This window comes from Miniopterus schreibersii (assembly GCF_964146895.1).
Source record: "Miniopterus schreibersii genome assembly, chromosome: 4".
NCBI lineage: Eukaryota > Metazoa > Chordata > Mammalia > Chiroptera > Miniopteridae > Miniopterus > Miniopterus schreibersii.
Genome location: NC_138105.1, coordinates 43,206,685 through 43,220,894, shown reverse-complemented (window position 1 = coordinate 43,220,894; position 14,210 = coordinate 43,206,685). Strand labels below are relative to the sequence as shown.

General features: G+C 39.2%; 1 protein-coding gene across 3 annotated transcripts in view; it reads right to left on the bottom strand.

The window, feature by feature from the left end:
* Positions 1-14,210, bottom strand: part of ARHGAP10 (Rho GTPase activating protein 10) — a 250,505-nt gene that overhangs the window by 71,154 nt on the left and 165,141 nt on the right. For all 3 annotated transcript variants that reach the window (XM_081134741.1, XM_081134742.1, XM_081134740.1), the window contains 3 exons: positions 10,021-10,079; positions 2,146-2,251; positions 648-807 (listed from right to left, as the gene is read on the bottom strand). In XM_081134741.1, the coding sequence (XP_080990867.1) occupies positions 648-807; positions 2,146-2,251; positions 10,021-10,079 (325 nt within the window). The remainder of the gene's footprint in view (positions 1-647; positions 808-2,145; positions 2,252-10,020; positions 10,080-14,210) is intronic.

Sequence of the window (14,210 nt, the reverse complement as noted above, 5' to 3'; positions counted from 1 at the left end):
AGGAAAAATGATTAGCAAGGTCCTGGTCTATAACTGACAATGAGAAAAAGAAGTCTAAAAGTCCTTGAAAGAGTCCACAGTATTTTGAAAATGCATGTATTCCCCTTGATCACAGAGAAACAAATAACAAGCTGTGTCACCTAAAAAATTACTCCTTTTAAAGCAGAGATTCTTAACCTGGGGTCCCCAGATTCAGGGATGCATGTGAATTCCCTGAAATTGTTAACACAATTTTGGGTAAAGGAGGAGTTATGTGTGTATCTCTGAGAAGAATGTAACACAGATTGAGAAAAATATTTTCCCTGTGTCACAGAAATAAAATTTGAGTGAGAAATCCAAGGATAGGAATGAAGGAAGAAAAAAAAACCAAAAAACTGGACATTTCACAACTGCATAGCCAAAATCCGTTTGCATTGGATTAAATATTTCTTCCTTATACCAGTGAGATAACAGAAGACCGGGTAGGCTTCCGATTTATGAAGGTCCATCAGAAGACAGACGCCTAATGCAAATTTCTCAGAACTAAGCTCATCATCGCAATAAAATAAATTTAAAGAGAGAGGGAAAGGAATAATTTTACATCACAAGGTGACAAGCCAAATACAGCAATACCTTTAAGGAAAAAAAAAAAAAATAGGTAGTTTTACCTTTTCATGGTTTTCAATTAAGATTTCCACTACAATGTTCTGAAACTTCAAGTCCATGATGGCAGCAACAGTTTCTTCCTGCGGCCTCATCAGGGTTGGTCCAAACACCACTCCCAAATTTGCTACAGTCATCAGGTTCTGCTTGGAGTGGTTTGAAACACTAATATCAATGAGGGAGAAAAGAAAGGACTCTGGTTAAGAGATGAGCAAAAAGTATGGAATGCACAGTCTGCAAGACTGTATTTCCCTAAGAACCAGGACTCAACTGTCCCCAAGGTCTGCCTCTAAAATAACTGGATCTGACAAGACCACACCTAACGAGGCCCCTGCCTTCCTTTCTGCTTCTCTCTCCTTGATGCTCTCTGCTCTAGCCACAGTGGCTGTCTTAATAATTCCATCTATACACCAAGCTTGTGTCTCTCGGAGGCCTTCATTTACTGTTTTCTTCTACTTAAAGCATCCCTCCTCCCCCCAGATCACTGTACTCTTGCTCCCAGGGACTATGAGACTTAGAAGAATTACCTTCGCAAGCACACAACTTGGTCAGAGCACCCACACCCACCCCTGTGGCCCAGGGAACAACTTGGACAACAGTTCTCAGCAACTCAAAGCTCTCTTCCTCAACGACACTCTCCATAATAACCCTCTTTGTAGTTCCACACCCAACATATATTCTCTAACCCCTCGCTCTACTTTGCCTTTTGACCGCTTATCACCTGAAATCATTTTATATTTTTATTGTACTGTTTATTATCTTTTCCCCTTAGAAAGAAGGGACTTCCTGAAAGTAACTTGTTCAACTATGTATCTACTACCACCTATAAAAGGCATTCAATAACTATTTGTTGACCAAATGAATGAATGGCTATACTACTACTAGGACCCTTGACAGGTCATAATATCCTTTGGTCTTCCAGCTTCTTTTTACATAAAATAAAGGTTCTAAAACATAGTGATCCTTAGTTTCCTCTAGCCTCAAAAATTCTGTAAGTACAGTGATCGAGGAGTTATGCATTTGAAGAAAGGCTAACCTCTCTACTGGATTATTAGATTTTGCCTGCTTTTTTAAAGAGGAAATAAAAAGAATAGAATGGATCCTATGAAATAACTACCTATTACTGGATTAAACAATCTTAAGGGACACGTTCAAACTCAGAGTTAGGTAGGTGTGAAAGCAAGTTAAATTTGCCAACAGACTGATAATCACATTTCCAGAATCAGTGTACAGGGACGTGCACAATATTCTCTTCTTTTACTTCAAATCAAACCCCAAGTTGCTGGCAGTGATGTTAAGCAAATAATTATACGACTTCAGGAAAGCATAGTATTTCAACGGTCTTGTCCAAAACACACACAGTGAGTCAGGTGTCCAGCCTGCCCTTCCAGGTGGGGTCCCTGGTATCGTGTACACCGCCCCAATTTGGCCCGTTACAAATCCAAGAACACTGCGCAACACCCAGAGCAAAATGGAGGAAGTCAGGAAGGAAACGAGGCTTACTTTGTTAAGTGTTTCACCAAAATGTCCAACATTTCTTTATTTTTCTCTGGCAGTTTGTGTACCAAGAAATGGATAGCATTAACACGAGATTCTGGGCTCCCACTCTCTGTAAGAAGAAAAAAAGAATAGTCAGGTATTCAGAGTCAAATATACTCCTAAAAATCAACAAATGCAGTATCTCATCCATTCAGAGACTTTAAATGTGTTTTGCCACCTTTCAAAGGAAAAGTAAAATCCATCTCTCTCCCCATTAACCTTCCAGGCCACCCCGGCGAGGGGCTGCAGTTCATGCCCTTCCCCGGGCTGCCGCTGACGCGGGGCCAGCACAGCCCCGCCCGTCCTTCAGGTGTGCTCATCACTCACTTCAACAGGTCTAGTCACTGATCTCTGCCCCACAGTGAAATGCAAATAAAATACTAGCAAATAAGCTCTTCCTTCTTATGGGTTGAATTTTATTCCCCTAAAACATATGTTGAAGTTCTAACTCACAGTATTTCAAGTGTGACTGTTCTAAAACACACCCGGGATTTGCTTTAACCAGGTATGGTGAGATGGGCCAGCATGGAAATGACTGTCAGGAAGGAAGTGGTTTACCCTCCGATTCCGAGGAAAAGGAGGCATGTCACGGCCTGCAGGGCTGCACGGGAGGCACCAGGGTCAGTCACGCAGCGGAAGGAACAAGGGGAAAGTGTAGGCAAGAAGCTTTATGGTGGTTTCCATGTGCAGGGACAGGAGAGGCAAAGCAAGCAGGTTTAGGATCGGTTCGAACTCTTTCAGGGGCTCTGGGGCCTAGGGGCTGGTCCTCAGTTATCTGGTACCTGACCCAAGGTGATCAGGGCAGATTATGGCTGGAGTGTACGAGCCTCAAAGAGGAGCTGGGGGAGGAAAGCGAGCTCTAGATTGGTTAGCTGGCTTATGAAAAGCATGTTCAGGTTTACTATCTCTAGGAATTGTTTAGCCCCAGGAGGTTAGGCTCCCAGGATCAGTTAAGCCCCAGATGTTAAAACATCAGAATAAAAAGACAGGCGTAACACAGTCATCTCATTTGGGAATAGTATGGTCCTTGCAGAAATTCGATCCTTACAGATGCCATTAATTAAAATGAGATCATACTGGAGACATAACAGAATGTTCATGGCAGTGGCACTCTTGGTAATTGTCCAGAACTGAAACAACTAAAGGAGAAATCAACAGAACAGATAAATAGATTGGGGTGTGTTCATACTATGGAATACTGTACTATGAGAGTGAACGAGCTCCTGGGTCACTCAACATGGACGAATCTCACAAGATGAGCAAAAGAAGCCAGTCGCAAAAAATTATATTCTGTTAGATTCCGTTTATATAAGGTTCAAACACAGCAACCCTAACCTATGACATCAAAAGCCAGGCAACTGCTTACATGTCACGGGGCGGATAATGACCACATGGGTATGAGGAAGGGTTTCTGGGCTTCTGATAATGTTGTATTTCTTGATCTGGGGGCTGATTACATGGCCATCTTCACTTGGCAAAAATCCATCAGGCTGCACACTTATGATCTGGGCACATTTCTGCTGTGTGCCAATCAAAAGTTCACTGAAACTGAAGTTACCCATAATCGGTCTCACCCTAAGATAAGCTAGTAAATTTTAGTTTAATTCTTTCAGAGTGTTCCTCCTTTTTATATAATGAATGTGCACACAGTGATTTCCTGTAATATATCACAGACCTCTCTCCATGTCATTAAAAGTATAGAGCTCCACGCCATCAACTTTATGATCAGCTAGGTTGCTTCGAAAATTAAGTGTGTTCCAGTTTACACTTCCAGTAGTAGTGTTTAAGAGTGGGGAATGAGATTTTACAACACAGGACACAGCTGGAGCTAACGAGGAAAAAAAGCAAGACAGCTCAGTTGGTTAGTGTCGTCCTGACACGCCCAGTTTGCGGGTGCAATCCCCGGTCAGGGCGCGTAAGAACCAACCAAGGAGTGCACACATAAGTGGAACAACAAACCAATGTTTCTCTCTCTCTCTCTCTCTCTCTTTCTTCCTCTTTCTCTCTCTCCCTTCTCCTTTCTCAAATCAAAAAATAAAATTTTTTTAAAAGTTATAAAAAAATAAAGAGAATAAAAGCAAAAAGGCTAAGAAATGAAAAAGCCATGATAAAGCAGAACACAATCAAATTACATAATAAAAGACTCCTAGATACAGAATACACTGGACACTGAAAACAAAAGTACAGCCATCTAAAGAGTGAGGTGAGCCTGGCCAACGTGGCCCGGCATTGAGCATCAACCTAGGATCCAGGAGATCGCGGTTCGATTCCTGGTCAGGGCACATGCCCGGGTTTCCGGCTCGATCCCCAGTCGGGGGCCTGCAGGAGGCAGCCGATCAATGACTCTCTCATCATTGATGTTTCTATCTCTCTCTCACTCCCTCTCCCTTCCTCACACTGAAATCAATAAAGATACACACACACACACACACACACACACACACACAAACACATAAAAAGGTAGGTGATAAACTGTAGTCAAGGCTTTAATCTGAAATTAAAAACCAAGATCTTACTAAATCAAAGCTGGAAAAAACGAAAGCAATAAAAACATTTTCAATGCACAGCTTTGATTTTAAAATTAAAGCAGGGGCTCTGAAAACTGGTCTAAAATTCTGAAGGAATAAAAGGACAACTGCCTACGATAAAGAATTCTGTACACTCAAAAATTTAAAAATTTTGAAAACTTTGCACTAAAAAGCTATTTCTAATTCGTGTGTCTATCTTGTCATTAATAACCATCTTTCCCCAAGGACAATCTAATTTAATATTTTCGGATTTATTACTTATTCTGAAACACAAGACAGAGAAATAGTTTTCCACCCTCTAAGGATAAGGGTCTTCATTTCTAAAAATAGAATTTGTTTTGAAAAATAGTCAAAACCTCCCATTTTCTTTTTTGAGTTCTCTCTCCCTCTCCAATCCCATCTCATTTGAAATCATATACACATTTTTTTCAAGTCTGCTTTTTCTTTCTTCTTCCAAACAGAAGAATTTTTGGAAGTAAGGCTTTTAAAGTAAAACTACTTTTTTCTCTATTTCTTTTTATTTTGACATTAATCTGGGCTTTCTATTAATGGGCATTTCTGTGTGGCTATGACATACTAACTTTAAGGTACTCAAAAAAAGTTTTCTAAGATAAGCTGTCTTCAGTTTTCATTGACATAAACTGACAAAGAACGGAAGACATAACTTTTTTAAAAATCTAGGCTACCAAATTAACCATAACACCAAATTCCTAACACATCTCAAGGAATTGGGAGTTTACTGTAATAGTAAAAGCATTTTTAACTGTGTAACTATAACTCCGCATCCCCAACACTTCATGTGTATCTGCTCATGATACCATACTGTGCCAACTTATGGAGAATGAAAAAGATAAGATCATAGCTCACTGGGGCGTATCAGAGATACAAGGGCAGATAAATGTTAAATTATTTTAACACTTACATGCCATAAATCAATAGTACTATAATTTTAGGAAAGCATGAGCACTAACCATCCAAGCACTTCCCAAGGGACAAGGGGCTCTTCACTCAACAGACATCAAGTATTCCAGTTCTGTGGAAGCTCCTATCTACTCAGAAATGAACACACCGGCTAAGATAGCCTGATGTCATTAAGCATGCAATTCCTTTAATTTCCAGATTCCCGGGTCCTCTCCGCCAAGACCATATGGTTTTGTCTTGCCTCTCATGTATGTATGTTCACCAACAGGAACAGAACATTCTGGGTAGGCAAAGACCAGTGCCCTGGACCCTATAATCGGGACTAAAGAACTTTACGAGTATGATTTTGCTTCACAGGTAACTTGACTACTGAACATAACAACACAAGTGTTCTGGTTTGGGGGACCCAAGTTTCTTGTGTGATGCCGTGGTTGGCATCCAGGCATCAGCTGTCATCCTCAAACTAAGTCCAACATGAGTCCAACCCTGAAGCATGGGTCCAGTTCTTACCAATGTGACATATCAAGAAATCTGAGCCTGAGAGGCTGAGACATAGACCATGGACTACCTATTCTCAAAGGTAATAAACACCACGCAGTAACAGCCTTCCTCAGGTGGGTACAACCTTTGGCATTCCTGTGTAGACTAAGTAAACTGTGTTTTCATTTCATAAATTTCTATACTGGACTTATATATTCCATTATATTCTCTCAAAAGATGGATTATATTAAATAATGAGAAAAATGCATATATTTGGTCTCTGTCACCAGGTTCCCTACTCAGAGCTCCTAAAACCCTTGTAAATAGAGGTGCTCAGCTAATGTTTTGTTCTAATATTGGGTCTTTGACCCTAGACTTGACACCGAGCTCCCAGGACCTCCCATAATTCACTGAGTGACAGGAGCGTCTGACACCAAGCTTCTAAGTCCCTTGGAATTTCCTGGGTGATGAGTACATCTTTTGTTCTAATAAGGTGACTTTTGGTGGGCCCTCAGAGGAGCACTAGTCACCAGAAAGATCTAGCCATGATTAGCAGCTCAGAATTTTCAGCCCCACCCTCATTCTCCAGAGAGGCGAGAGGGGATGGAAATGGAGTTAATAATCCATATTGCCTAAAAGATAAATCCTCCATAAGAATCCCCAAAGGGTTTGGAGAGCTTCAGAGTACGTGAACACATCCACATGCTGGGGAGGTGGCACACCCCAACCGCACAGGGACAGCTCCCGTGCTCAGGATACCTCCAGACTTTACCCTGTGTTCTCTTCATCTGGCTGTTCACCTGCATCCTTTATTGTTTCCTTTATTATGTAATAAGCTGGAAAACCTATTGTGTTTCCCTGAGTTCTACAAACCTTCCCAGCAAATTCCGGATCCAAGGAGGGTTATGAAAACCCTGATCCCTAGCCAGTCAGTCAGAATTACTGGGGACAACCTGAGACTTCTTAGTGTCTGACATGGGGGCAGTCTTGTGGGACTGAGTATGTAACTTGTGGCATCTGATGCTAAATCTAGGTAGACAGAACCAGAACTGAACTGAATTATATAGACACTCAGCTGGTGTGTGACCGGACGTGTCAGAAGTGAAGTATTGTAAGTGTGAGGAAAGCAGAAACACAGGAGTGGTTTTTGTAGACAGATGGTTTCTAGTTCCTTTCAGCAAATTTCATTAACTCTCTCAGCTGAGAGGGTTTAGTTAACGCTCTTCATTTTCTCTAAGAACGAAAAATATTTCATTTCCCGACACATTCAACACTGAACAGTAAGTCAGTATTTCTTGAGAATGGAAAATAAACGTCTGCCTCCAGTGGTGAGAACAAACAAAATTCATTTTTGTATCATGCACTTCAGAAATTAACTCACAGGTTCTCATCGGAACTCAACAGGAAAGAAACTGATGACAGGAAATGAAAGGACCCAAGAGAAACCTTCAGAACTCCCAGCAGGGAGGGCAGAAGAGCCCATCTCAACACCGCAGAACAGATGGAAACTGCCGCACGTGACGAAGAGAATCACAAATTAGTCTCCACGCTGGAGTGAGGCGATAACAAAGATTGGTGGTGCCCGACAATTTTAGCAGCCAGCTCAGCTAACAGACACTTCAACAAAGCAAGGTCATCCTGGCCACTGTTACTGGAAAACGATAGCTTAATTGCAATTCCCATTTTCCAACAATATTCAAAAAGGAAGACTAATTTTGGCTACCTGATTTCTGTAACTGTTTTATTCAATACTGGAAAGTGCATATATAAGATATTAGAGGATATGCTCCTGAGAGGAAAAGTGAGTACAGGGAACAGAACCCACAAAATCCAAATAAAAAATTAGAGTCTATATTAGAAATGTAGGCCCCTAAAATACACCTGGTTCATACATGTACTTTTTCTCATTATATATGGTAACTACAGGTCCCATTCCAACCGCAACTCCACTCAGGTGCAAATACATGCCAATACTTACAGGAGCTACAGTATTTCTTTGGAACAGGCCTGTTATTCAGATTGTTAAAATTCTGTAACAGCCCAGCTGGCGAGACTCAGCAGTTGAGCACTGACCTAGGATCCAGGAGATCTCAGTTCGATTCCCAATCAGGGCACAGGCCCGGGTTGCGGGCTCGATCCCCAGCCGGGGGCGTGCAGGAGGCAGCCGATCAATGACATTGATGTTTCTATCTCTCTCTCCCTCTCCCTTCCTCTCTCTGAAATCAATAAAATATATTTAAAAAAACAACAACTCTGTAACAGCATCCCACAAAGTCAAGAAGGAACACAACGATTCCTTTTATACTTATATAGTCCCTTCCACCCCACTGTTGAAGGATACCCTCAGCAAACTCTCAACTCATCCCCTACCACCAAGGACTTCACTACCACTTTGTAAATTCCTACCTCTTAGGAAGCCTTCATCGGATAAAATACATCGATTGATATTAGAGTTTCAAACACACTGGCTTCAGTTACAGGCATGACAATAACAATGATACTCCCTTGTGGTAATTTAAAACCTTATTCCATAATCACTTTATCTTTCTCCAATTCTCAAAGGATCCCAGATTAAAACTGGCACCCTTCTGCTTTTTCCAGTCCCCAAGGCGCACAACACGAAACAATTGTCCTCCAAGCAGAGCTTAATTTCTCTTTCCCGGGTTTGCCAAAAATGCCACAGGGAAGAAATCAAAACAACTAAGTATTTGCTTGAGTTTCTGCCAAGAAAACTTTCCCCCACTTCCTTGCTCACACAAGTTTTCTTAAAAAAAAAAAAAAAAAAAAAAAGTCCTCTTCCGCATGAAAACAAAAGTGAATAGAACCGTATTTTCCCCTTTTCCGAAAGCCTATTTTATACGTGGCGTCGGAGCCGGCCTACACGTTGCTTCTTCCTGCAACACACTGGGAACCTCCCCTGGCGTGAGCAAGGGCCTCACAAAAAGGTAACACGCAGAGCAGGGTTGGGGCAGCAGTCACACAGGACCCACAGGGACTGCTCGAAGTTTTTCGACAGACTGAACTATGGAATACATCCAAGGGGGGAAAGGGAAGGAAAATACAATTACAGCTACTGTCGGTGCACCTGTGAAAACCAGGCCGCAGGTTTAGCCAGTGGAACTGGGGCTCTGGACTGAAATAAAGATCCCTGTAATCTGGCCAGTCACTTAACATCTCTCAGCCTTCATTTCCGTACCTATTAAATACCTACCACCAGGGCATTTCAGAGGGCCTGGATGATTAAACGCCATGTGTCAAATATAAAAATTGAGGTATATGACGATTAAACAGAACACAAGAAGGCTTCAAGTCAGCAGGATTTGCCAAAAACTTCATGAATTAAAATTCTACCAACTAGGGGCCTTTTCCATCTAACATTTTATATCATGGACAATTCTCTCTCTGTCAAACACTGTGTGAGCACCTGGCATTATCTCGAAGTATTTTTTTCTGCCTTTAACTTCCACCTAAATATCTTTCTAAGCGAAGCCACTTCCAACCTGCTAATCTTTCCAAATCTGCTCATTTCCCCAACCTTCTGCAAGTTAAATACATCCACGTTCCCACAGCATTTTGCTCATGCCAGTCTTATATATTTTACCTATAGTGGGAGGTATATGCACATTACTTGCTAGAGAACGGACTCCTGGGACAGAAATTCTTTTAGGGCTCTACATACCCAATATCTACCAGCAACCAGGATATAGTAGACAATGAATAAACGTTTGTGAATGAATTTATTACTTGTCCCTTCTTTTCACCTTTTAAAAAAGAGACCCAAGTTCTTCTAAAGTGATTTCTATTTTTAACACAAATTACAATAATGAAGTTAAAGTTTCATGTGGAAATTACAGCTTATACACACCATCAACCACAAAACTGTGTCTAAGCCCCTCTATGTAATACTTACTGGCTGGAACAATGAAATCCCCATGTAACTCGTAGGTCATAAGAGGCTCTGGAAGACTCCTGTGTGAAAAGGACAGCTCAGAATTAGCAAACATATCCACACAGGTGACTGCTCTTTGTGCTCATTTTCTAATAAAAGGGTATTAAATATGTTGTGTGTTTATTTCTTAGTAATACGTAAAACTTCTCTAGGCTACTTTTACATATCAAAAAGATACATAAGTCAAACGGATTACTTTATTAAGGGCTACACTACCAAAACTTAAGCAACCACAAATCCCTATCAGATCTAAGCACATGGTTTCATATTTAATCTTGGAAAGTACCTTTACAAACATTTGATTTAATATATAAAACTTCCTTCCACACATTAACTTAAAGTCAAACATTCGATTCAATCAAATATAGCATATAATTTTGCAAATCATCTCTAAAATATTAATTGAAAATGCAACAAAAATATATATAGAAAAGATTAAACCAATAAAGAAATCCAATCCTTTCCTCTTACATATCCCTATTATAAAAATATGCTATTCATTTTTGGTTTATGCCTATGAAACAATAAAACATAAGTAATGGAATGAAAATTGAGGACAACTTGAAAAATACCCACACCATTTTAATTTTCTACAAAAATGATTACATACATTATAGTATATTTTATCCTGTGGTCAACACAATGCTACAGTTTAACCCTTACGCATATCTAAAATTGTAAAAGACCCACTCTTTAAACTATAACACTTTAAGAACAAGTATCAACCTGTACAGTTTCTGGAGGGCAATCTGGCAAGATGTTAAGAACTTTTAAAATGTTTAAATCATGTAACCCAGAAATTCCTCTTCAAGCGCTTAAAAACAATCAAAGATACACACATACAAAAATGTAAAACACATTCAAAAGCCAAGAAAAATGCCAGGAATAAAGGAGATCGTTTCATATTGATAAACAGGTCAATTCATCAACAAGACATAACAATTCTAAATGTTAATGAATCTAGTAACAGGAGCTTCAAAATACATGAAGCAAAACTGATGAGATTATAAGAAATAGATAAATCCAAAGGAAAGCCGGAGATTTAAATACCTCTCTGTCTCAATAACTGATAGAACAAGGAGAGAGAAAATCAGTTAGAATACAGCAGACTTAACAAAGTGATCAGCCAACTTCATGTAGTTGGTAAGTCCTTCACCTAAATGACCCTCCATCCAAATGCATTCTTGCCCAGTGCATATGGAATGTTTATCAAGATAAACCATATTCTGGGGCATGAAAAGAATCTCAGTAAATTTTAAAAGGTTCCATTTATACAGGGTATTCCTCTGAGTACAATAAAAGGAATTAGAAATCAATAACAGAAATATATCTGGAAAACCCCAAAGAAGATAAAATTAGGAAACATTTTGAACTAAATGCACTACACCACCTATCAGAATTTGACTGTTGTTAGTAAGGCAGTATTTGCAGATAAATCTTTACTGCTAAATGCCTATATGAGAAAAGAAGAAAGGTCTTATGTCAATTATTTCACTTTCCATCTCAGCCAGAAAAAAAAAGAGTAAAGTAAACCACAAATAAATAGAACAGAAAAAAAAATAAAATCACAGCAGAAATCAGTGAAATAGAAAACAAAAACAATAGAGAAAATAAATGAACACAGTTCTTTGAGATAATCAATAAAATTGATCAATCTAGCCAGACTGAGTAGGAAATAACACAGTAAAATCATGAATTATCAGTGGCAGGCATGGTAGAGGTAGCTGCAGAATCGATACAGCCTTTAAAGGTATTAAACATAAAATAAGGCAATATCATGAACAGTTTTACATCCACAAATTCAACAACTTAGATGAAATGGACAAATGTCTTGAAAGACACAAACTCCCAAAACTCCCGAGCAGTCCCGCCTCTATTAGAGAAACTGACTGAATGTATAGTTTAAAATTCGCCAGTAAGAAAACTCTAGGCCCAGATAACTTCACTGGTGAATTCTAGCAAACAAAGAAGAAAGAATACCAATTTTAATGGAAATTTTTCCAGAAAACATAAGAGGGAATACTTTCCGACTCATTCTCTTTGATATCAGCATTACCTTAGTTCCAAATTAAAGACAAAGAAAACTACGGACCAATATAATGAATATAGATGCAACTATTCTCAATAAAATGTTAGCAACTCAAATTCACAAAGATAAGTAAAAGGATAAGACATCATGAGTTTAACAGAAATGCAACATTGCCTTAATATTTAAAACAAAATCAATGCAATTCACCATACTAGCAAACTGAAAAAGAAAAACTCTATGATCATCTCAATCAGTGATTCAGGGAGGAAAAAACTATTTTTCCCCATCAATGGTACAGTAACAACTGGACACTGATATTCAAAACTGAACTTGGATCCACACCCCATATCATCACAAAAATTAACTCAATACAGACCATCGATCTAAGTATAAAACATAAAACTATAAAATTTCTAGGAAAAAAATAGAAAACCTTTGTGACTTTGAATTAGGTAGAGATTTCTTGATACATCACATGAAAAAAGTTGATAGATTGGACTTTGTCACCATTAAGAGCCATTTGAAAGTCCCCCATTATGAGAATAAAAAGACAAGCCACAGACTCAAGAAAACATTTGCAAAGCGCATCATCTGAGAAAGGTTTCGAATCCAAAATATACAAAGAATGATCAAAACACAGTAAGAGGAAAAACAACCCAATTTTTTTAATTGTGTGAAAGGCATGGACAGATACCTCACCCAAGAAGATATATAAATAGCAAAAGAGCACACAAGAAATGTTTAATGTCATTTGTCACTATGGAAGCACAAATTAAAAAGCACAGTGAGCTCACCACACACCTGTTAGAATGGCCAAAATTAAGAAGACTGAGCATACCAAGAGTTGGCAAACATGTAGAGAAAATGAGACTCTTCTCCATTGTTGGTGGAAATGTAAACAAGCACGACCACTTCGGAAAACAGTTTGTCAGTTTACCAAAAAGTTAAACGTGCATGGGCGTACAACCCAGACACTGCGCAGTCATTAGGATCTACTCACGAGAAAGGAATGCCTGCGCTCACTCAAAGGCTTTTAGTAGCTTCATTTTTAGCGCCAAAAGCTATAACCACCAAATATCCATCAACAGGTGAATGGGTTAAAAAATTGTGGTGTATCCATACAAGAGAACACTAGTTTGCAACAAGAAGGAACGAATTATACTACAACACAGGTGAATCTCTAATTATGCTGAGTGAAAGCAGCCAGGTTTAAAGGAAAATACAGAGCCATAAGATAATACTCTATTTATGTGAAATTATAGTAAATACATTTTTTATATAGTGACAGAAAGCAGACTGGTGGTTGCCTAGGAATAAGGGAATGAAGAGGGCGGGGTGAGAGCTAGGGATTTCCAAGGGGCATGAGGAAACTGCGGAGTCATGAGGGTCACTATTTTGATTATGGTGCTAGCTTCACAGATGCAGACATGTCAACCTTACCCAAACGCACACTATAAATATGTGCTGTTTATTGTATGCCTATTACACTTCAATAAAATTGTTTAAAAACAAAATAGATGCAAACATATATTTACAGGTTATGTTCCCTATATACAATTTATGATGGTGCAGAAGACACACACACACACACACACACACTCACAACTCTAGACTGTGAAACTAACACACCAGAGAAAACTGTTCTCTTATTTCCTCTCTTACTCCCCTTGACCCCCTACACTATCACTCAAAGAAGAAAAATAAAATCAATTATACTACAGCCTAAATAAAGGCAGAGAAGTAAACGGTTGTTGTTTTTCCCAAAATGTGAGCTAGCAAGACGTAGCAAAGAAGGAAAAGTGTTACTGAGCAAAGAGTGAAAGTGAAAAGGTGCCGAAAAGAAAGCGGGAAAAATGAGAATACTTAGAAAAACATAGAGGGGGTTTCTTCTTCAATAAAAATGAATTTGTATCTAAAGAGCTTCTACAAGCTTCCTACATCACTGCCATATGTCTGCGAGGCAATGAAGCATAAAAAGTAAGCATTAAAAATCAACGTCTCTCTCTCACGTTGATGTTTCTCCCTCTCTCCCCTCCTCTCTCTAAAAATCAATAAAAACACATCTGTGGGTGGGGATTAAAAAAAAGCAAGCATTAAATGCTGTTGATGTTAGGGAAGCAGT